Source organism: Pelophylax lessonae (assembly GCF_965119305.1).
Source record: "Pelophylax lessonae genome assembly, chromosome: 10".
NCBI classification, from domain to species: Eukaryota; Metazoa; Chordata; class Amphibia; order Anura; family Ranidae; genus Pelophylax; species Pelophylax lessonae.
Genome location: NC_138777.1, coordinates 173,896,846 through 173,917,977, shown reverse-complemented (window position 1 = coordinate 173,917,977; position 21,132 = coordinate 173,896,846). Strand labels below are relative to the sequence as shown.

General features: G+C 44.2%; 1 protein-coding gene across 1 annotated transcript in view; it reads left to right on the top strand.

The window, feature by feature from the left end:
• The window catches only part of ATL3 (atlastin GTPase 3), a 141,285-nt gene extending 124,257 nt beyond the window's left edge, over positions 1 to 17,028 (top strand). The window contains exons 12-13 of the mRNA XM_082270845.1: positions 6,909 to 7,340; positions 16,698 to 17,028. Of these exons, the coding sequence (XP_082126971.1) occupies positions 6,909 to 7,340; positions 16,698 to 16,781 (516 nt within the window). The 3' untranslated portion in view covers positions 16,782 to 17,028. The remainder of the gene's footprint in view (positions 1 to 6,908; positions 7,341 to 16,697) is intronic.
• The last annotated feature ends 4,104 nt before the right edge of the window (positions 17,029 to 21,132 follow it).

Genomic DNA, 21,132 nt, shown 5'->3' with positions numbered 1-21,132 from the left:
CCCTCTTGTTAATACTGCTTTGGGACGTCCCCATGGTTAAGAAGAATATGGAGCTGCGTCTGTTAATGAACGATAGAGAAAACTGGATTTTTTACTTACCCTAAAATCCTTTTCTCTGAAGTTCATTGACAGACGCAGCACCCGCCCCTCTATATATGAGTTGGGTTTTTTTTCTTTCGACACTGCTTGCAACAAAACTGAATGCCTTTAGCTGAGTGAGTGGGTGTATACCCCCGGGGACTGCCCCATATGCGTGGTAAAGATTTTTCCGGCCTAGTATCCTACTCCTTTAGGGAACAGCATAACCCAATGGTTAAGAAGAATATGGAGCTGTGTCTGTCAATGAACTTCAGAAAAAAGGATTTTCCAGTAAGTAAAAAATCCAGTTTTCTCTTTTGTTCATTGACGCACACAGCTCCTGATCTTCTTAACCATTGGGTATAATGCCCCCTACAGGAGTAGAACACTAGGCAGAAAAAAAGCTTAGCGGAGCCTTAGTCGGCGCTTTTCTGTGTGGGGCCTCGAAGGTTGCCCCCCTCGGGCTCTTTTTTGTGTTTCCCGGTAGCGCCCTCTTACCCTCCCCTGCCTCATCAGTTGCCAGATCCAGATTCTGGCTCTGTCGCAGCGGACGTGCCTACCCTGCGGGGTTTGTCCACATCCCTGACTTGTCAGATAGTGAGGATATTCCCTCCTCCGCTGTAGCTGCATTTGAGAGGCGCTGGTTGCTCACTGATTACAATTCCTGCAGGAGACTTTGCAGATGAAGGGTGTAGCTGAGGCGGCTGCGTAGGTTGCCTTTCCCCTTTTTTGACATTCTCTAGTCGTCTCGCACGGCAACAGTGTTGCCTTCTCCCTACTATTTTCACTAATATGTCTAGATTGAATGGGAGCATCCAAAACGTTCCCTTGTGGTTCCTAAACACCTTTCTGTGAGGTACCCCTTGCGGAGTCGCTACTCCAGAAATGGACTGTCCACCAGTGGTGGACCCCCCTGTCCCCAGGTTGGATAGGGCAACCATGATTCCGATAGTGGAATCTCCGATCTTAAGGATCCGGCTGACAGGAAGGCGGAGGCTGTGGTCGAATATATATTCTCTACTGCTAGCTTGGCGCTCAGGCCATTACTGGCCATTGCCCTGGTGTCACAAACACTGACTGAGTGGGTTAAGCTTTTGCACCATGACCTAGACTAGAGGGTAAGCAGGTTCCCCTACCTTGGCTGAGTTAGCGGACCAGTTAGTCCAGGTTGCAGCTTGTCTGCTATGCCTCTTTGGCTGCGGCTCCCCTGCTTTCTAAGGCGCCTGTTTTGGCAGTGGGCTTAGGTGTGTATTTTGCCTTAAATGTTGGTCTGAACACCAGCCTCCTAAGAAGCTCTGACTGCCTTCCTCCTTCACGGCGATTGCCTGTTTGGGATTGCCTTGGGTGACATCTTTTAATAGTCTCACAGGGGCGGAAGGGTACTTTACTTCCACAGGAATGAAAATAGCTCCTCGTAGTAGACGTGGCCCGGCTTTCTCGGTTTACAAGAAGTTTTAAGTCGTCCTAGAGAGGTTTCAAGCGGCCCTAGCCTGGCTTGCTGAGAGCGGGATTTTTTTCTAGACCTGCAGACAAGGCATCTTCTGCCTGGAGGTGTGCCTTCATCCGTGCCTGGGGTAGGGGGACGTTTTCACTAGTTTCCGGGCCGTGGACCTTCTTGGTGAACATCCAATGGGTCCACACAGTGCTACTGTCCGCTTACAAGTCAGAGTTTTCGTTCTTGCCCTCCAAAAGGGAGGGCTAGGTTCATCAAATTCTGGACCTTAGGGCTCTGAGCTGCTTTATGCGGGTATAGAAGTTTAGAATCTAGTCCATTCGCAGGAGGTGCCATCCCTTCCTTAGGGGGACTTCCTTCTATCGGCATAGAGGATGCTTCCCTGCACATTCCAATGGGTGCCCAACTCTAGCGCTTCCTCCGTTTTTCTGCTTGAGAGGAGTATTACCAGTTGTGGTGTTGCCCTTGGGTCTCGGCTCTGACCCCCGGGTCTTCGCGAACCTGTTGGCTCGGTTCTAGTATTGTTACGTCAGCGGAGGATCACCGTACTGGGCTACTTAGACAACCTTCTTCTGTGAGCAGAGTCCCCTATGGCTGTGGTGGGCAACTTAGAGATCACTATATGAATTCTGAGGGAATTCGGCTGGATTCTGAATTTTTAGAAGTCTGCTCTGGTTCCTTCCACAAAACTGGACTGTCTGGGTCTGAATTCTTGACTCGGCCTTAGCCAGAGCGCTTCTTACTCTGGCCATGCTCTGGGAATTGCAGGCTGCAATTCATCTTTTGTTGTCTGGTAGACGGTCATCCCTCCGGACTTGCATGCGAAATGAGGTCCCTGCAGGGAGATTCTGGTCAAATGGGACCAGAATCTACAGTCTCTGGCTAAGCCTGGGAACGAGAGGGTCCCTGATCTGGTGCTTTCTTTCTCCGGCGCTCCGACAAGGTAAATCCTTTTTTCCCTTGTATTGGACAGTCATCCCACGGCTGCCAGCCTGTCCGGGTGGGGAGGCGTTCTGGGCAAAGATTCTGCCCAGGGGGTCTGGACACTGGAATCAATCGATCAATGTACTGGAACTCCCAGCGATCAGACTTTGTCTGGATCCTTGGACAATGCCCTGGCTGTGGCTTATGTCGATCACCAGGGGAGCACAAAACGTGTCATGGTGGCTCTGGCGGTAGCCGGCATTCTTCGGTGGGCAGAACATTTTGTTCCAGACCTCTCCACCGTACACATTTAAGGGGTGAAATGGATTGCCTACGTCGACAGACATTGGACCAGGGGGAATTGTCACTTTATCCAGAGGTTTTTCATCAGCTGTGTCTCTGGTGGGGCACTCCCGAGGTAGACCTGGTGGCCTATCGGCTCAACGAGAAGGTGCAGAGGTTGGTGGCACGGTCTCTGTTTTGGATCCTCTGGCGAACGCCAAAGACACGCTGGTGGCCCATGGGGTCAGGATTGTCTAAATTAAACCTTCCCTCCTCTCAAGCTTCTGCCACGACTTCTGCGCAGGATCGAGGCAAAATGGATTCTGGTCATCTTAGTGGTCCCGGACTGGCCTTGTCGGTCTTGGGTCGCCGAGGTTTTCTTGGAGACTTCCTCTCAGGGAGGATCTGCTGTCCCAAGAGCCAATCTTCATCTTTTCATTCTTTTCCAAAGACCTTTGGCCTCACACTCCCTGGTGCGTACCTTTCTTCAGGGTGTTTGACATTTGGTTCCTTCAGTGCGGGCTCCGTTGCCACCCTGGGATCTTAATGTGGTGCTTTCCGCTCTACAGATGCCTCCCTTTAAAAATATTTGGGAGGTTTCCCTGCTTGCGCTGCCCCAGAAGGTGGCCTTTTTGGTGGCTATCACCTCTGCGCTCAGGGTGTCGGAACTGGCGGCGTTTTCCTGTTGTTCACCTTATTGGTGATTCACAAGGATAAGGTGGTGCTTCACCCCTGTCCGTCATTTCTTTCTAAAGTGGTCTCTGACTGTCATTTGAATGAAGACATTGTGTTGCCTTCCCTGTGTCCCAGGCCAAACATCCGAAGAAAATTGCCTTGCATGCCTTGGATGTGGTCTGGGCAATTAGGGTGTACCTGGCAGCTGCGGAGTCTCTTAGGAAGTCAGACTCTCTATTTGTGCTCACAGAAGGACCTCAGAAAGGGTTGTCCGCTTCTTCTGTGACCATTACCAGATGGATCAGACTGACGGTGGTTCAGGCCTATTGCATCAGGGGTCAGGTTCCTCCTTTCCCTGTTAAGGAGCACTCTACTAGGGCACTTAGTGTCTCCTGGGCTTCCGTCATCAATCCTCAGTGACGCAGGTTTGCAAGAAGGCCACCTGGTCGTCGGTGCACACTTTTACTAAATTTTGATAAAGTGGATGTGTTGGCATCTGCGGATGCTTCTTTTGGCTGCAAGGTTTTGCTGGCTGCTGTTTAGAGTATCTGGTCCTCTGAGGGTGTATTGTTTTTTTCAGGTGAGCTCCAGTTGTTGATGGTTGAGCTCAATGTTACCTGGTTGGCTATGACTAGCCTTGGGAATTTTTTTCTGATTTTTTTTTCCACCCCTTTATGTTTAACACTGCTTTTGGACATCCAAATGGTTAAGAAAAATCAGGAGCTGTGTCCGTCAATGAATGAAAGAGAAAATGGTATTTTTGACCTACCGTAAAAATCCATTTCTCTGATGTTCATTGACTGACATAGCACCCACCACTCTGTGGAGTTGGCTTTCTTCTGACACTGCTTGTAAGAAAACTTAGTGCCTATAGCTGAGAGTGGGTGTATACCCCCTGGGACTGCCCATAGACGTAGTCAAGCTTTTTCCTGCTTAGTGTCCTACTCCTGTAGGGGGCAGTATAACCCAATGGTTAAGAAGAATCAGGAGCTGTGTTCGTCAATGAACATCAGAGAAATGGATTTTACAGTAAATCAAAAATCCAGTTTTTTTTTTTTTTTTTTTTTTTTTACTTTTTGCTATTTAAAAATTCAAATTTTTTCATCAATTTAGGTCAATATGTATTCTGCTACATATTTTTTATACTTTTTTATAATTTATTTTTACTAGAAATTGCAGTGATCAGCGATTTTTTTTATTTTATTTTTTTTGAACATTTTTTTTAGCAGGACTGCGACATTGTGGCGGACAAATCAGACATCTAACTGACACTTTTTGGGGACCAGTGACATTATTACAGTGATCAGTGCTAAAAAAATGCACGGTCACTGCACTAATGACACTGACAGGGAAGGGGTTAACATCAAGGGCAATTAAAGGGTTAAGTGTGTCCCTAGTGGGTGCTTGCTAACCGTGTGGGGATTGCTCTGACTGGAGGAAGGCAGAGATCCGTGTTCCTGCTTAGCAGTAACACAGGATCACTGTCTTCCTCCCTGTCAGAACGTCAATCTGCCTGGTTTACATAGGCAGGTCACCGTTCTGCCTCCCCTGAGGGATGATCGCAGGTGGCCGGCAGACATCAGGTCCGCCAGGCTCGCTGGTTGAAATCCCGCTAGCCAATCATGGCACGATCGTGGCATTTAGTGGCTAAGGAACTAAATGACCTACAGGTACGTCGTTTCACGCAATAGAGCCACACTGCGACAGTATATACACGGCAGGCGGTCGGCAAGTGGCTAATGAGTTTAATACCAGGCAGAAATATCTTAGATTTCACTGGGTTCCAGAGACTGATGCTTCAGAGAGGTCAAGCAGCCTCAGATCAAATATGAAGAAGCTGACACAGGTGTTCAACCGAGATCTCACCCCCCTCAGACAAAGGCCACCCCAGAGGGTGTCCCTATTTTGTGTTGAAAATTAACCCCTACTCCTTCTTTCTCCTCTATTTCCTTTTTCTGAGAATAATTCTCTTTTTAGGCAATGACATATTTTACCTAATAAAATGTTTATCCTTCGCGATTTAGAATATTCATTTTAACAATATAACCATTGTACCAATATTTTAAAAAGGGCCGAGATATATCCCTGGAAACTGCAGCCAAGTCAGTCTAACATCAGTAGTTTGTAAGCTAATGGGGAGGGGATGATAAGGGATTATATCCAAGAATTTGCTAATGAAAACAATATCATTAGCAATAAGCAGCATGGATTCAAGAAGGATCGTTCTTGCCAGACCAATCTGTTATCATTCTATGAGGAAGTGAGCTTTCTAGAAAAGGAAAGCTTGTGGACGTGTATTTATCTGTATTTTGCAAAGGCATTTGATACAGCTTCCCACAAACATTTACCTTACAAACTGAGGTCTCTAGGCATGGACCATAGGGTACGTACCTGGATAAAGAACTGGCTACAGGGGCGGGTCCAAAGGTGGTAATAAATAGCAAGTACTCAGAATGGTCCGGTGGGGTCCCCCAAGGATCTGTCCTGGGATCAATTTTGTTTAACTTATTCATAAAGGTTATAGAGGATTGGATAAACCTCAGTATTTGCTGGTGATAAAAAGCTAAGCAGGGCAATAACTTCTCAACAAGATGTGGAAACCTTTACGAGAAGACCTAAATAAAATAATGGGTTGGGCAACTACATGAAAAATGAGGTTTAATGTTGAAAAATGCAAAGTAATGTATTTGGGGGCTAAAAAATTAATGCAATTTACTCGCTAGGGCGGGGAAGTTCTAGGGGAATCCAAGATAGAAAAAGATCTGGGGGTTCTAGTAGATGACAGGCTCAGCAATGACATGCAATGCCAAGCTGCTGCAAGCAAAGCCAACAGATTATTAGCATGCATCAAAAAGGGGATTCACTCCAGAGCTAAAGCAATAATTCTCTCACTGTAAAAGACTCTGGTCTGGCCGCATCTGGAGTATGCCATCCAGTTCTGGGCACCAGTATGCTGGAACTGGAAAGAGTTTAGAGAGGGGCAACAAAGCTAATAAAGGGACTGGAGGACCTTGGTTTTGAGGTAAGACTACAAGCACTAAACTTATTCTCCCTGGAGAAGAAACGCTTGAGGAGATATGAAAACGATATTCAAATGCCTTACTGGTGACTCTAGCATAGGAAAAAATATTTTAAGTGAGAGGGAGTTAAAAAGACATGCAGCCATTCATTGAAATTGGAAGAGAAGCTTTTTAACCTTAAACTGCATAGAGGGTTCTTTACTGTGAGAGCGATAAGGATGTGGAATTTTCCTTCCACAAGCAGTGGCATCAGCAGGGAGTGTCAACAGTTTAGAAAAACTATTAGATGGGCATCTTAAGGATCACAACCGGGATCACACACACACACACACCACAGGTTGAACTGAATGGACTGGTGTCTTTATTCAACATTACCAAATATGTAACAATAACTGTAATTGGTTGCTTTTTGGCTAAGACACATTGTACTTTGTAAGTCATATTATTATTTGGCTCTTCTGTGTTTTTTATGATAGATTTGTGGTGGTGAGAAGCCATATGTGTCACCAGATGTCCTGAGAGATAGAGATGCTGCCTGTAAGGATGAGGCCCTGTCTCAATTCGACCGTGCAAAGAAAATGGGAGGAGTGGAGTTCAGTCAACAATACAGAGAAGAGTTGGAGAAGGACCTTGATGACATGTATAATGCTTTCTGCAAGCACAATGAGAGCAAAAATATCTTCACAGCCTTCCGCACTCCAGCTGTACTTCTAGCCCTGGTGGTTGCATTATACATGGCTTCTGGTATCACAGGATTTGTCGGTTTAAGTGTGGTGGCACAACTGTTTAACTGTGCAATGGGGCTGCTGCTCATTGCACTCTTCACATGGGGCTACATCAAATACTCTGGACAATACAGAGACCTTGGCAAAGTTATTGATTCCAGTGCGGATTATGTTCTTGAGCAGGTAATACAATGAGGCTGTTTGTGTTGTTTTGTGGCACTAGAAAGCATTTAATTACTTGCTGCCCTCCCACAGTAGATTTGCTGTGGGCAGCCGACGCAGGCAGGCCAGACAATGTACCTGTACATCGCCGCCTGTCCTCCAGGTTTGGATTGGACATAGCACAAGTTTGGCATCATATTTCAGCCAATCAGCTGTGTCTAACTAAAGACAGAGCTCTTTTTTTTACAAAAACGCAAGGCTCTGTGTGCATAGGAACTGGGATCTGACTGTTTCTTCTCCCTGCAAGGTATGGAAGATCAGAAAGTAAAAGTAGCACACATTACACTTGTTAGGCACACAGTTAACCTCTTGATTGCCCCTAGATGTTGTCCCTTCTTAGTGTCAGTATAGTGTCATTGTACAGTATTATCTCTGGTCACTGTATTAGTGTGACTAGCGGTGTCAGTTAGTGACCCTCCTAGATAGTTTGTTAGCACGAGATTGCCTGCTACCCTATCACAGTTACACGATATATCGCTAAGCGCGGGCATTACATTATAGCATATATAGCTGCGTAAATTCCAGTATTTACAGTGCTGTGAAGAAGTATTTGACCCCCTTCCTGAATTTATTTTTATTTTTTGCCCATATTTGTCACACTTAAATGATTCAGATCGTCAAACTACTTTTAATAATACACACAGATAACATGAGTAAATACAAAATGCAGTTTTAATGATGATTCCACTTATTAAAGAGAAAAAGCTGTCCAAAGAAGGCCACTCCAGGGTAACGTTCATCACTGTTCCAAGTTTTCTCCAAAAGCATGACGACGACTCATCCAGGAGGTCATAAAAGAACCCAGAACAACATCTAAAGAACTACAGGCCTCGCTTTCCTCAGTTAAAGTGGCACTGTGTTTTTTTTTTCATACAATTCTCTTTTTTTTAATAATGAGAGGCTTGGTTAACGGTACAGGAAGTGCTACATGAAAGGGCGGAAATACACTCTTCTGCGGACTCTGAAAAGAATACCTAAGATGGCGCTGCCTTACCCCTAGAGACACAATTTTTTAAAGTTTTTAAAAAAAAGTTAATTATATGCGATTGGGACTGAATTACAATGGCTATAGTTTGATAATAACTCAATATAATGGACTAAGTGCCAGTTCACACTATTGCGATGCGGGAACAATGCGAATATATTGCGTATTCCCGCATCCGCAGCACAGGCAGTTCACACTGCCATATACGATACGCTGGGGGTGTCAATTCAAAGTTAACGACACCCCCAGATCAAATCGCATATCGCAGTGCGATCTGACAGTTTGCACAGGAATCGGATCGCACTGGTGTGAACCACCATGCGATCCGATTCTGCTGCGGACCAAAAAAAGGGTCCTGTGCGTGTTCACTGCAATTTCAGTGCAAATTCAGTCATACAAACTGTATGGCTGAACTCGCACCGCACAGACATCACATGTGATTTTAGGAGCAGTGCGCTCCGAATCATATGCAATGTCTGTGATCGCAATAGTGTGAACCGGCACTTCGATGAAAAGATGCATTGGGGTGGGAGAGTTTACTTCCGCTTTAAAGGAACCGGATCCTGACTAAAAAGAACCCAAAGGCTTGTCTCACATTTGCCAAAAAAAATCTTGATTATTCCCAAGATTCTTGGTCAAATATTCTGTGGACTGATGTGACAGAAGTTGAACTTTTTGGAAGGTGTGCGTCCTGGTACATCTAGTGTAAAACTAACACAGCATTTCATAAAAAGAACATCATACCAACAGACATGGTGATAGTAATGTGATGGTCTGGGGTTGCTTTGCAGCTTCAGGACCTCTAGGAATTACCATAATTGATGGAACCATGAATGCTCTACCAGAAAATCCTGAAGGAGAATGTTCAGCCTTCAGTTTGTGACCTCAATCTCAAACGCACTTGGGTTAATGCAGCAGGATAGTGATCTGAAACACACCAGCAAGTCCACCTCTGAATGGCTCAAAAAAAAGAAAAAATTAAGGTTTTGGAGTGGCCTAGCAAAAGTCCTGACTTAAATCTGATTGAAATGCTGTGGCAAGACTTTACACAGGCCATTCATGCTCAAAAACCCTGCAATGTGGCTGACTTAAAACAATTCTGAAAGGAAAAGTGGGCCAAAATTCCTCCACAGTGACGTGAAAGACTCATTGCCAGTTATCACAAATGCTTAATTGCAGTTGTTGTCGCTAAGGGTGGTACAACCAGTTATTCGGTTTAGAGAGCAATTACTTTTTCAAATAGGGCCAGGCAGGTTTGGACAGCTTTTTTCCCTTAATAAATGAAACCGTCATTAAACTGCATTTTGTATTTACTCAGGTTATCTTTGAGTGATATTAAAATTTGTTTGATGATCTGAATCAATATTTTAAGCACCAGACAGCATGGTTTCATGTAACAAAATGCCAGACAAATCTGATTTCTTTTTACGAGGAGGAAGTTAAAACCTTAACCAATTAGTAGCTTTGGACATAGTATACTTGGATTTTGCAAAAGCGTTTGACACAGTTCCCTGCTGAGGGCTAATGTGTAAGGCAAAGCCTACAGGCTTGGAAAAATCCATTTGTAAATGGATAGAAAACTGGTCCAAGGCAGGGGTGTCAAACTCAATTTCAGTACAGGCCACATCAGCATTATGATCGCCCTTAGAGGGTCGGTTTTATCTGTAGACCACCACCACCATCAGTCAAGAATCCCCCACCCTCCCTTACATCACAGTGCATCCCCCTACCATGTGCTGCTGCTGGGAAGAAGCTGGAAGCGGAGCTGGGAACAGGGTCTGGAGGTGGACCAGAAGAGGGCTGGAGTCAGCTGAATGCTGAGACCAGTAGAGGCGGAGAGGAGGGGTTGCTGCGGCTGCATAGAGAAGTGCAGGACCTGTAGGAGGAGTTGTCTCCTCCTCTCTGCTGCCAACTGCGGAGATAGGGGGTTGTAGAGACGAGCCTCTCTGCGGCTGCATGGGGAAGGCTAGGATCTGGCAGAGGAGTTCTGTCCTCACTGCTGCCGTCTGTTGAGAAAAGATTAAAAGTACCATTTCAGTCTTTGCAAATGACACCAAGCTATGCAGTGGAATACCACCCTCACAGGATGTTTTTAACTTACAAGTTGACCTCAATGCACTGTTTAAATGGGCAACTAGGTAGCAGATGAGGTTTAATGTTGATAAATGTAAAGTTTTTCACTTGGGGGGCTAAGAGTATGCATGCATCATACATACTAGGGGGAGTACAACTGGGGGAATTTGTGATGGAGAAGGATCTGGAGGTTTTGGTAAATCATAAGCCTAATAATAGCATTCAATGCAGCAGTCTTACAAACGCAATTTTTTTTTGGGGGGGGGGGGGGGATACACTTTTTTGAATTAAAAAATAAGAAAATAGTCAAGTTAATTTTTTTCTATAATGTGAAATATAATGTTACACCGAGTAAATTAATTCCTAATATGCCATGCTTTAACCACTTTAGCCCCGCCTAACGTGGATTTACTGTGGCACTCTGCCGCTTACAGGCAAAGCGATGTAGACCTACGTCGCTCGCCCACGAGACTGTAGGGGGCGAGCGTGCGGCGCTTGCCCGCCCCCGCTCGTTCCCTGGGGAGCCAGCGCGTGTGACCGGCGGCTCCGATGGCCACTGGCCACTCGCTATCTCCCGCAGGAGAGGGAGAAAGACAGACGGCTGGTGTAAACACAGCTGTCTGTAATTCTCCCTGAAGTAAGCACAGAGGCTGTGCAATCCTCCTATATAGGATCGCATGTCTCTGTGGTTACTTCACTAGCCATGCCCTTGACAGTTAGAATCACGCCCCTAGGGACACACTTAAATACTTGATTACCAATAAAGTTAACCCCTTCCCTGCCAGTGTCATTTTTACAATAACAGTGCATATTTATAGCACTGATTACTGTAGTAATGTCACTGATACCCCCAAAAGTGTCAAAAATGTCAGACAGGGGTCAATTCTGTCCGCCGCAATGTCGCAGTCCCACAAAAAAAATCGCAGATTGCCGCCATTACTAGTTAAAAAAAAACAATAAAAATTACATGAATCTTTCCCATAGTGGTAAACACAATAACTGTTGTGTAAACCAATCAAAATATGCTTATTGCGATTTATTTATTTATTTTTTTACCAAAAATATGTAGTAGAAAACAAATTAGCCTAAAATGTTAAAAAAAATAATTTAAAAATTTTTTTTGAGAATTTCATATTAAAAAATTTAAAAATATAATTTTTTCAAAATTGTCGCTCTTTTTTTGTTTATAGTGCAAAAAATAAAAATCACACAGGTGATCAAATACCACCAAAAGAAAGCTCTGGTTGTGAGAAAAAAAAAAGACATCAATTTAATTTGGGTACAGCGTCCCAAGACCGCACAATTGTCTGGTAAAGTTACGCAGTGCCGAATCGCAAAATAGGGTCTGGTCATTGAGCAGCCAAATCCTCCAGAGCTAAAGTGGTTAAAATTGCGCATGCTCGTGGAATGGCGACAAACTTTGGTACCTGAAAATCTCCATAGGCAACGCTTTAAAAATTTCTACAGGTTATCAGTATGAAGTTACAGAGGAGGTCTAGTGCTAGAATTATTGCTCTCACTCTAACGATCGCGGGGATACCTCACGTGTGGTTTTAACACCGTTTACATATGTGGGTGCGACTTGCGTATGCGCTCGCTTCTGTGAGCGAGCTTGGAGGGACGGGGCGCTTTTAATTTTTTTTTCTTATTGATTTTTCTTTTTATTTTTACACTGTCCCTTTTTAAAAAGAAAATAAATCAATTTTTGATCACTTTTATTCCTATTACAAGGAATGTAAACAATATTGAAATGAGCAGGACAGGTCCTCTTTAATGTGAGATCTGGGGTCAAAAAGACCTCAGATCTCACATTTACACTTAAAAGCAACAAAAAAAATTTGGCCACTTACGGCCATTGAGTGGAAGTGACGTTTGATATCGCTCCAGTCCTCCAAGGGCATAGAGTCCAGTGGGGGCCATCTTGCCCTCACTCGACTTCCTGCCCAGCAACACAGGAGGGGATCAGATCGTTTTCCCCGCTACCCACATGGTTCCGGGAAGTGTGAAAAACGACCGGGAGGGGGGTGGCCACCTCTCCCGCCGCCCATTAAAGTGATCCCGTGGCGAATATGCCGCTGGGACCACTTTAATGTCAAATCGCACCACCGCCGTGTAAAAATTACCCTGGTATTTAAAGTCAAAGTAGCGAGGTAAATACACGGTGGGCGGTCCGGAAGTGGTAAAGAGAGGTATAGACTCTAGAAAGAGAGATAATTTTGCCCCTGTACAAATTATTGGTAAGACCTCATCTGAAATATGCAGCTCAGTTTTGGCCACCAGTCCTAAAAAAGGATATCCAGGAACTGGAGAAAGTGCAGAGAAGGGCAACCAAACTGATGAGAGGCATGGAAGGGCTCCGCTATGGCGAAAGATTAGAGGAACAGATTTCCTAAGTGCTGTGAAAATGTGAAATAGACTCCAAGAGCTGGTTCTATCCAGCTCAGAAAATTGCTTTATAAAAGGTCTGGATTCTTTCCTAAATATACATAATATAACTGGATACTAACATTTATAGATGAGGTTGATCCAGGGAATATGCAATTGCCTCTTGGGGGGATCAGGAAGGAATTTTTTACCCTGCATTACGTTTTTTTGTCTTCCTCTGGCTGGATCAACTGTGTATATAAGATTGCATAATTTTTTATTGGTTGAACTAGATGGGTTTGCTTTTTTTTCAACCAGACTAACTATGCAACGAAGTGTGACAAATATGGGGGGGGGGGGGGGTAATCAGGAAATACCTATTCACAGCACTTGGGATTTTTTTTACCAAAGACATGTAGCAGGAAACGTTTGGCCTAAATTTATGAAGATTTTTTTTTTATTTTTTTATATGTTTTATAAGAGAAAGTAGAAAATATCGGGGGGGGGGGGGCAGCTTTTATATTTTAAAGAATAAAAAAAACCCGGTGGTGATTAAATACCACCCAACAAAAGCTCTATTTGTGTGAAAATAAATTATTCCACATTTTGTGTACAGTGTTGCATGACTGTGCAATTGCTAAAGTAGCACAGTGCTGAATAGCAAAAAATGCCCCGGTCATGAAGGGGATAAAACCCTCTGGAGGTCAAGTGGTTAAATAGAAAAGTTAGGGTAACTTTATATGTTTATTATGGTTGCCTTATGTCCAACCAATGTGCTGCCGTCTGCCTGTAACACGTGTGTGTGTGTGTGTGTGTGTGTGTGTGTGTGTGTGTGTGTGTGTGTGTGTGTGTGTATTTTCAGTGGTTTTGTGTGTTGCCCTAAGGGATTTAACCACTTTCCCACCAGGCCTATTTTTGACATTTGGTGTTTACAAGTTGAAATCATTTGTTTTTGCTAGAAAACTACTTAGAACCCCCAAACATTATATATATTTTTTTAGCATAGACCCTAGAGAATAAAATGGAGATTATTGCAATATTTTTTATCACACCGTATTTGCGCAGCGGTCTTCCAAAAGCAAATTTTTTGGAAAAAATTCACTTTTTTGAATTTAAAAATAAGAAACCAGTAAAGTTAGCCCAATTTTTTTCCATAATGTGAAAGATAATGTTACGTTGAGTAAATAGATACCCAACATGTCATGCTTCAAAATTGCGCACGCTCAGGGAATGGCGCAAACTTTGGTACTTAAAAATCCCCATAGGCGACATTTTAAAAATTTCTACAGGTTGCCATCTTAGAGTTACAGAGGAGGTCTAGGGCTCAAATTATTGCTCTCGCTCTAACGATCGCGGCGATACCTTACATGTGTGGTTTGAACATCGTTTACATATGTGGGCGGGGTTTCCGTATGCGTTTGCTTCGGCGCGCGAGATAACGGGGACAGGGCGCTTTAATTTTTTTTTTTTACTATTTATTTTATTTATTATTTTTATTTTCACACAAAAAAAAAATTGATCATTTTTATTTCTATTACAAGGAATGTAAACATTCCTTGTAATAGAAATAGGCACAACAGGACCTCTTTTTTGTGAGATCTGGGGTCAAAAAGTCCTCAGATCTCACAAGTACACTAAAAAATGAAGACCTAAAAAAAAAGAAAATGAAAAAAAAGGGACCTTTAAACCGATTGCTAGGCAATGACGTTTGCCGTCGCACCGGTCCTCCAAGACCATAGAGTCGGGTGAGGGCAAGCTTGCCCTCACTCGACATCCTGTCTGTGAGGATCCGGGACCCGATCGTTTTCCCCGCTGCCGGGACCGGGAGGGGGGCACCCCTTCCGCCATCCCGGAAGGGTGATCCCGCGGCGAATCCGCCGCCGGGACCACCCTTATCGGAAAGCCAACCGCCCACCGTTTAAAAAAATACCGGGGTTATGGCGGGGTTATGGCAGCTATCTGCTGCCATAACACTGGTATTTAGGTTTAAACTTAGGACGTATATATACAATGGGCGGTTGGTAAGTGGATATTAACACAAGTTTAAAAAAAATTTCTTAAATTGCAGCAGGAAATTAGGTTGGCACACTAGAGAGTGGAGAGACTGGTAAGCTTGCAGACATGCTAGATACAGTCAGGTCCATAAATATTGGGACATTGACACAATTCTAATCTTTTTGGCTCTATACACCACCACAATGGATTTGAAATGAAAACAACAAGATGTGCTTTAACTGCAGACTTTCAGCTTTAATTTGAGGGTATGTACATCCAAATCAGGTGAAATGTGTAGGAATAACAACAGTTTGTATATGTGCCTCCCACTTTTTAAGGGACCAAAAGTAATAGGACGATTGGCTGCTCAGCTGTTCCATGGCCAGGTGTGTGTTATTCCCCCATTATCCCATTTACAAGGAGCAGATAAAAGGTCCAGAGTTAATTTCAAGTGTGCTATTTGCATTTGGAATCTGTTGCTGTCAACTCTCAATATGAGATCCAAAGTGAAGCAAGCCATCATTATGCTGAAAAAAAAAAAAACAAAAAGCCATCAGAGAGATAGCAAAAACATTAGGTGTGGCCAAATCAACTGTTTGGAACATCCTTAAAAAGAAAGAACGCACCGGTGAGCTCAGCAACACCAAAAGACCCGGAAGACCACGGTAAACAACTGTGGTATATGACCGAAGAATTCTTTCCTTGGTGAAATAAACACCCTTCACAACAGTTGGCCAGATCAAGAACACTCTCCAGGAGGTAAGTGTGGGTGTCAAAGTCAACAATCAAGAGAAGACTTCACCAGAGTGAACAGAGGGTTCACCACAAGATGTAAACCATTGGTGAGCCTCAAAAACAGGAAGGCCAGATTAGGGTTTGCCAAACAACATCTAAAAAAGCCTTCACCGTTCTGGAACAATATCCTATGGACAGATGAGACCAAGATCAACTTGTACCAGAGTAATGTTAAGAGAAGAGTATGGAGAAGGAAAGGAACTGCTCATGATCCAAAGCATACCAATTCATCAGTGAAGCATGGTGGTGGTAGTGTCATGGCGTGGGCATGTATGGCTGCCAATTGAACTGGTTCTCTTGTATTTATTGATGATGTGACTGCTGACAAAAGCAGCAGGATGAATTCTGAAGTGTTTCGGGCAATATTATCTGCTCATATTCAGCCAAATGCTTCAGAACTCATTGGACGGCGCTTCACAGTGCAGATGGACAATGACCCGAAGCATACTGCGAAAGCAACCAGAGTTTTTTAAGGGAAAGAAGTGGAATGTTATGCAATGGCCAAATCAATCCCCTGACCTGAATCCGATTGAGCATGCATTTCACTTGCTGAAGACAAAACTGAAGGGAAAATGCCCCAAGAACAAGCAGGAACTGAAGACAGTTGCAGTAGAGGCCTCGTAGAGCATCCCCAGGGATGAAACCCAACGTCTGGTGATGTCTATGCGTTCCAGACTTCAGCCTGTAATTGACTGCAAAGGATTTGCAACCAAGTATTAAAAAGTGAAAGTTTGATTTATGATTGTTAATCTATCCAATTACTTTTGGTCCCTTAAAACGTGGGAGGCACATATACAAACTGTTGTAATTCCTACACCGTTCACCTGATTTGGATGTAAATGCCCTTAAATTAAAGTTGAAAGTCTGCAGTTAAAGCACATCTTGTTTGTTTCATTTTAAATCAATTGTGGTGGTGTATAGAGCAAAAAAGATTAGAATTGTGTCGATGTCCCAATATTTATGGACCTGACTGTATATGGAGAACTGTGTATCGCCTTTGTTAGGGTGCACAAAGATTTCCATTTTAATTTGACATCTATGTAATGCTGCCAAAAGTCTATAGCTTCTAACCCTTTTCTGTAAATGTGTTCTTCCTTCCACTACAGGCTACAACCCGCATGGGTAATTCTACCCGTCGTTCCACAGAATCCGCCATTGGCGCACCACCTGAGAGGAAAAAGCAGAAGTAATAGCAGAATGACCTGCCTCCGGCAGAAGCCACCATTTTAAGCCACAGCTTTTCTAGATATGCCACCTATTTGTACACAAAATACTCAACTCTTTCCAACCCAATATTGCACCAACAAACCCACTCCTACATTTCCAATGCCATATAAAGTAGACCAGTTGCATCTTGTGGGCACAGCGAGCCATGATGTCTGGTCTGTAGTACATGCTCTGCACTTTAGATCTACAGCTATGGTAATAGCTTTTTGCCTTCACAGCAAAACAAAAGTATTTTTATAGGGGGAGTCAATGCAACAGATACATGTCTTTTTTTTTTTTTTACTTTAGGAAATTGTATTATCAGGGTTTACTTCTAAAGTTACCTAAGTTTGCCAATATATCAGTGCAAATTTGCAAAAGAGAAGTGACCCTGAACCTGTGGTGTTACTATTGTAGTTTAAAGCAGAATTATAATCTAGAAAGCACCTCCTGCTACCCTGCCCACCCCATCCCCTTAAATTAAAAAGTAGAGGATCACTTGGCCAAGTATGTCATGTTTTCAGTTGGCTATTATGAGTTTAAAGCCAAAAAGGGATAGCCAAAAACAAAAAAAAAATGCAATTGGGCTGTCTCTCTTCCTGTATATAGAAAATAAAATGCTAGTTTATCGTAAGGGAAGGGGACTCGAATACAAAGGAATTCTTACCCTTTTCTATAGTCCTGCAGGTTATCTCCCTCCTCTTTCTGGTAATGACAACCGGTCCACCAAGCTGCTCCTCTTCGCCAGTTGTGTCACCGACATGGTCATGTACAGTGCAGGCCAAGTCATGCATTGTACATAATGATGTCAAGGGCCAGCCCACATTTCATGGTAGGATAAAAGAACAGCATCAGCTGCCACAGAACCCTGGAATAGGGGTGAGTATTGCTATCCTTTATACCCTTCTTAAATGAAGAAGAATTACAATTTGAAGGTTGCTGGGTAGGCAGGGTAGGAGTGTTTAATTCTGACTATAACTCTGTTTTACGTTTAGGATTATAAACGGTTACAGTTAATGTTTCTATACTTGTTTTAACAGCTTTGAGTATGACCGTATATCTATATAAAAATAGATCAAATCATTTAGTTTGTTTAGGTGTTAAATATATTGTTCTTGGGTAATTTCTATGCATTCCTGGGTTTATTTTTGTTTTCCTGAAGAGGGGCCTTAGTGTAATATTTAGCTTAGGTTGTGCCTTATTGCATGCCTCTTTTATGGGGCTTATAACTTAATACTGTCCTTTCTCTCAATTTTTATAGAAGAAATGTATTTACATCTAACCTTATGTTAGTTGGAGACATGTATAACACATTACTGCTTTTATGTGAAAGCAAAACATAAAATGAAAATCGTTTCTTAAAGTGAATCTTTTCTCCACTTCGTCTGAAATTGCCACAGAACACAAGGTGCCTGCTATTATTTCTCATGTTTGGAAACTTCTTCTCTGTGCTCCATTAGTGATTACAATCAATTTTCTTTAGAGGTCTCCGTTATTGAGCATGTGTATTGGCAGCACTAAGCTTCACTTTACCCATCAGCCCCCTGTCTAATGACTGTGCCTTATTTGCTAAAAAAAGAGAACTTTGATTGGATAAGGAACTAAGCAACTAAAGAAAGAGGGGCACACGCTGGGGAGCTAAGCAACTAAAGAAAGAGGGGCATACACTGAAGAGCTAAGAAACTAAAGAGGGGCACACGCTGAGGAGCTAAGCAACTAAAGAAAGAGGGGCACATGCTGAGGAGCTGAAGCTTTCATAGAAAAATGGAATAACTCTTGCATATGGCACTGAAGGGGCTTTTCTAGAGAAGCTGGTTAATAAAAGGCATTTGACTATCTTAAACTTTTAAACAGTCAGTGTGTTGGACAGGTTCACGTCAGTATTGCTTTACATAATGCCTAATGCACTATAGAAATCAGCAAAAACAGCAGTTTTCTGTGGTATTTTGCTTAGTAAGGGGCTTGGGAAAAATGTATCTCTTCTATATATGGAGGTAAAACTTTTAGCACATATGGGCTTTTTGAAGAGACCATAAACAAGTAAAAAAAATAAATAAATATTAATCTGCATAGATTTCCATTGGGGACAGTCTTCTGAAAAACCTAGTTGGTTGGTTGTCCTTTTGATCCTTTGGGTTCAATTGTTTGAGCCTCTGAAGTTAGAACTCCTGATTGGCATTCTTAGTCAGTGACTCACAAAATACCAGGCAATCTAGTTTCCAGAAGCAGGTCAGCAGTCTCAGCCCAGTACTTCTCTTATAACAGGTTTCCTTTGTGCACCCTTCCAAGCAAAATCAACGTTCAACATGCATGTTATTTTTATCCATTTACAGTGCATTGGGCAAATGGTAAGGTGTGATTTATTAATGTAAAATGTTCTCTTTAAATATGTCCTGAACAACAATTTGTTGCCAATGTTTCATATATTTGTTATCTGTATTAAAAAATGTACAAAGTGCACTTTCAATAGACCAAATTAAAATTAATTTTTCTTTGTTCATTGACGGACACAGCTCCTGGTATTCATAGCCATTGGATTACACTGCCCCCTACAGGAGTAGGACACTAGGCAGAAAAGAAATTCTGGCTACACCCATCTCTCTGCTATAGCTACTCACTTTTCTTCTGCCTAGTCAGAAGTAAGGACCTAGTTCCTTGCTGGGATCTTTGATACTGGCAATTTTTTCCTTTTTAGGTAAAACATTTTTTTTCTCCTGGATTTTTCCTGTGAGATCTACAATCACATGCCGGACTGGGGTACGGGCTGGATAATCTAGATCCAATGGTCACCCCAGTCTTGCCAGCGACCTTAGCTCAGTGCTAGGTTGGCCGCGACATAGCCCCATTGGACGTTGGCTGGTCTGCAAGTTAAACGACTCACGAGGTCGCATACGACCGGGTCTCGGCCAGAGTCGCAGCGTTCCTCCTGGCCGACAGCCCCCCCATTTCGATAGAGAAGGGTTCTGTCTGGAGCAGTGCCCGCTTGATTCCTGGTATGGTAAGTAGTTGTCCCCTTTCCCCATCCCCCTGGAGGGTTTTGGGGTGGACGTGGGCCCCTTCTTGAGATGGTCGGACCCCCCGTTCCCCTCCTTCCCGCAGATGCCCCCCTTTCCACATACGCTGGGGCTGTTTGGGTGGTCTGGCCACCATCCTTGGGTGGGGGCAGGGCACTGACTGGCGATGGGGGCCGGGGGGGATGCGCTGCCAGCGACCAGACGATCGACTGTGCGGGGACAGTGGCACCTGGTGGGGGCTCCTGCCAGGGCACCCTGTCCTGCACGGATCTGTCCTTGAGGCCTGGTCTCCCAATCCTGGGTCCCTGTATGCCTCGAGGTGCTGCACGGGGCTGCCATTTTGTTGTAGCCTGTGTGTTCTATACACGGCTGCCATGTTTGTGTAGTCTGGTCGCCATTTTGCTGTGGTTTGCCACAATAGCAGGGGCCATGACAATGGAGCCCTGTGGGCGGCGATTTCGACGGTGGGAGCCCCTCCTCATCCCCTGGTGCAGACTTCTGGATCTTTTCACTTCCTGATTGCCACGTGTGGAGTGCAGATTGTCCTGTGGCTGCTAGTGCTCGTCTCTGTGGGTGATGAGTCTGGTGGGATTCTCTCCTTCTCTGCTGGGGATGGCTTGGTGCTTTATGCCTGGCGACCGGGTGGTACTGTCAGCGTGTTGGGGGTTGTCCATTAGCAGTGTTTTACACTTTTTTGTGGGGTTCTCCTGGTGACTCATGGAGTCTTTGGAGCACATTTTCCCACCTGATCCTTTCTCTGAGGCTGGCGGGCCCTCTAGGTCCCAACCATTCATCCATGCACTGACAGCGGTCCTGGAGTCCCTTGTGTCCCGGGTGGAGGTGGCTTGTGGGGGACAGGTTAGCAAAAAGCGCCCCCTTCCCTGCCTCATCTGTCTCATCAGATCCTGAATCTGATTCGGCCACCGTGGACGTGGGTGACCTTGCTGGGTCTGCTACCACGCGCTTGGAATCCTCTAATAGCGAGGATGATTCCTCCATGTCTGCGACCGCACACAAAAAGGCTCTGGTGGATGCACTGATTGTATCTGTGCGTGAGACCCTGAAAAGCTGTAACGGAGGCGCAGGTACCCTTTGGCACTCACAAGCCATCCAGAGGGGCGGGTCAAGGTGTGGAGGCGACCAAAGTGCCCCCGTGGGGTCCCTAAGCACTTCACTAGGCATTACCCCTATGAGAATTCCCTTATTAAAAAGTGGACTGTTCCACCGGTGGTGTACCCTCCAGTTTCCAGATTAAACAAGACAACCATGATTCTGGTAAAGAGTCCTCGGCCTTTAGGGATATGGCTGACTGGAAGGCGGA